Source organism: Coregonus clupeaformis, chromosome 10 (assembly GCF_020615455.1).
Source record: "Coregonus clupeaformis isolate EN_2021a chromosome 10, ASM2061545v1, whole genome shotgun sequence".
NCBI classification, from domain to species: Eukaryota; Metazoa; Chordata; class Actinopteri; order Salmoniformes; family Salmonidae; genus Coregonus; species Coregonus clupeaformis.
Genome location: NC_059201.1, coordinates 16029258 through 16032736, shown reverse-complemented (window position 1 = coordinate 16032736; position 3479 = coordinate 16029258). Strand labels below are relative to the sequence as shown.

The 3479-nt window shown below is 38.5% G+C and overlaps 1 protein-coding gene across 2 annotated transcripts; it reads left to right on the top strand.

Moving 5' to 3' along the window:
• The first annotated feature begins 271 nt into the window (after positions 1-271).
• On the top strand, positions 272-2676 carry LOC121575216 (galactose-specific lectin nattectin). 2 transcript variants are annotated; one of them, XM_041888177.1, is made up of 6 exons: positions 272-348; positions 560-667; positions 834-1006; positions 1223-1336; positions 1448-1538; positions 2132-2676. In XM_041888177.1, the coding sequence occupies exons 2-6, from the start codon at positions 604-606 to the stop codon at positions 2200-2202; spliced, it is 513 nt and encodes a 170-aa protein (XP_041744111.1). In that variant the 5' UTR covers positions 272-348; positions 560-603; the 3' UTR covers positions 2203-2676. The 2 variants fall into 2 exon arrangements, with proteins under 2 accessions (XP_041744111.1, XP_041744110.1); XM_041888176.1 differs by having other exon boundaries at positions 1445-1538.
• Positions 2677-3479: the final 803 nt, after the last annotated feature.

The window sequence follows — 3479 nt, the reverse complement described above, 5'->3', positions numbered from 1 at the left end:
ACCCCATAATTGTCATATGAAGCAGAGATAATTTATGCAGGATTATAATACAATATAGATACAAAATGCTTGGTTCAGTCAAGTAATAAGTTGCATTCTAAACATTGCATTCTAAACAGTAATCTCACATTGCACACAATGACGTTACAGATCCCAGTGACTGATTAGTGTTGCAAATACTGATGGAAATGAACACAAGCATGACATGACATGACTTGCAGATGATATCTCGAGCAGAACTTCTCAAAATCTCTGTTTATAAGGCCTTACATTTTGACTGAGAAGACACCTGAACTTTCTGAAGACTCTTCTAGGAAGGCAGAGGTCAGCTTCTCTCTGCTGACTTTGGTAAGGACCTTTAAGATTTTGGTGTTTTACTCATAACAAGGCTATGTATGCCACAAAAAGATACAATTGATTTCTACCTGTCGCTCTCAAAACAATGTAGAAGTGAAATTATAATGCATATCTTTTGTATGGACTGATTTTAATTGTGCATAAATCCGTGATATATTTTCTGAGTAACACACTGTGTTGTTATAACCCTGTACATGAACAGAACTGCAGCGAGACCACCAGAGCACCACCATTGTCCAGGTCATCATGGGAGTCATGACTGTGTCTGTTCTTCTCTGTGTCCTCACCTTCCTGGGGACCGAGGTGACTGGTGAGTGCCAGCCATGCTTGAGCTCAATCCCATCTCCACTCCAGATACATAAAAACGTTTTTCCATAATTTACTCTCAGGATTTTTTTGTTTGGTTTAATCTGTAATTGTTGTAATTATGCATGGAACATACAGCTCGCAGGGATCTGAAATATCTGTCTTCTCAGGGACTTCTCGACCATGGTATCACAGATTATCCCGACAAGTGGAGAGATTTGCAAGAAGATCTGAACCATTGTCAGATCCGTACCAGTGTCCACCTGGGTTTTCTCGACCCAGCCGTTACTGGAGCACTTGCTACCATTTCGACAACAGTTTGAAATCATGGTCGGCGGCAAATGTAAGTGTCATGACTGATGTTTACTGACATGCATCCCATTTAGAGTGATGGTACGTGAGGTGGAAGATAGTTAATTGTATTGTTCATCCTCAATATATGAATATGAATGAGATGGAACGCCTATATCACTTGAGCTTTATGGATGATAAAAAGAAAGATAATGAATTAATAAGGATAATAATAAAGTCAATGACATGCTCTTGCTTCCTCGTACAGAATGCATGCCGTCAAAGAGGTGGATCCCTTGCTTCTATCACAGACAGTAACGTGTACGAGTATGCTCTTTCCCTGGTAGAAGATGGATACACCTGGGTTGAGGGGAGCCATGAGGTAAAACAACCTGTTCCTCATCCCCAAAGTACTCTCATTTAATATTTATTTTGGTTACCACTGACTACTAAGTAAATACTGACGTTGACTTTTCCCTTTTCTCCCTAGCAGTCTGGAATTCAGCAGAAGTACTGGTTGACAGGCTCTGTGCGTAACCAGAATGGAAAGCATGAGGGCTGCTTGGCATTGGTGAAATTTGATGGTCAGTATTGCAAACATATTCTTGCTTTGGTAACACTAAACAATAGGGGTCCGGTACAAGGACTTTTATAGGGACCACATATTAACTGTATTCATATAGTTGTGCCACAACTGTCTGGACAAATGTGCTGTACAACCTTTGTGGAACCCCAAGTATAATGATCTAAGGGCTGGATTCAATCTGTATTGCAGAAGTACCGCGGAACATCTGTGTTTTAGCTCGATTTAAATTTAAACTCAATGTTCCCGCGTTCGCGGAGAATGCATTCACGGTAAATGCTGCATATGTCGTCTCAATCGGAAATCACCATTACATTTTAAATTGCATGTTCCGCGATACTTCCGCGATACGGATAGAATCCAGCCCTAAGTTGTATGTAGGTGTTGGGTGAGCAGGAGTGCAATCTCCATTCACTCCATAGTGGGTTTTAATAGCTGTAGACGAGCTCCTCTGGTTAAATACAGAATGAGAAAGTTCAGTCATTTTCATCAGTCCCATTCAGTGAATGGTAAACAGCCGTACCTGTTTTCCATGGTCACTCTTCTTCTGTTCTGCCTTACCCTGAGACTCAAAAAAGACATTCTCCTCTACAGATAGAACAGGTTTTGATGATATCAGCTGTTCCAGTCAGGACAACACCGCCTTCACCCTCTGCGAGATATAAACGTCTTATTTCGTAGTGTAAGGCCAAACAGAGAGTGGATTTTGCCAATACTCTCTGATGATCTTTTTCTCCTATCGCACCACATTGTTCTGAATTGACTTTGTCTAATACTTAGAGACAATATCATGAAAAGTGATGTAATGGCTACAGAATCATACATAATGATACATTGATTCAATTGTATTTTAGGTGGCCTTTTTTCTATTGAAAGTAATAGTCTGGTTTTGCAATGGAATTGTCACTATAGTATTTTTGAAGCTATCTTTAAGATACAGTACCAAACATGTAGGTAATGACAAAAAATGTTTGATTCCCTTACATTCCCATACAGTTATTCTCAATACTTACTCTAAAAGGGGAAATAGGCTATATCCATTATATCTGGAATATCTATTGAATTGGTGGAATTGTTATGTCATGTACATCCCTCAGTGCTTCCTTGCATATCTTTTTGAATAAAAACATTCAGCATCACCCTGTCTCAGCATGATCAACTTATACCACTGTGAAATAAACAACATCAAACAATAGGGTCACCTCAACCAGCAGCACTTTTATAAATAGTATGTGCACTATCTATTCATCTTTTATTGATCATATTTGTGAACATTATTATAAAGTGTTACAGTAACTAGTATTTGACTAGATGCATTGGCACTAAATCACTGCAATGTGCTGGTCCAGCAATATGCTGTAGGTCAATTAAATACTTTATAGTGGACCTATTGAGATAGTGACACTGCACTGTATTCTACAACCACAGAGCAAAGTGGCCAGTGTTGATTTTACAGTGTAACATTTCTAGTGTTGATCCAGGAGTTAAATTCACTCTGTAAGAGTGTAAAAGAAACCCCCAGTGTTGATGTTAATAACCAGAGTTGTTATTTACACTTCGGAGAGTAAAACAGTCCCATCAAAACCATGGCCATCCTTATCATATTTTTTATGATTGTTTTTAATATCTGTGTGTTTGCATGTACATTGATTGATTGATTGATTGATTAATCTTATGCTACACACAGATACATAAATAAATAAAATGTAACTAATCCAATCAATTAGTTAGATGTATTGCACCTGTTACTGAAATGGTTTTTCCAGTTTAAATGGTTTAGGTAGTCTTCTTATCAACTTTCCTAACCCTGACAGTCATTCCAAATGCAGGTTACAGGTGAATAAAAATTCCAACTGTTGGATGTCCTAACTTTGGCTGGATTCAAATAGGAATTACACTTCACTTTGCAAGCCAGCATATTGTGACTTGCAGGCCTGATGTG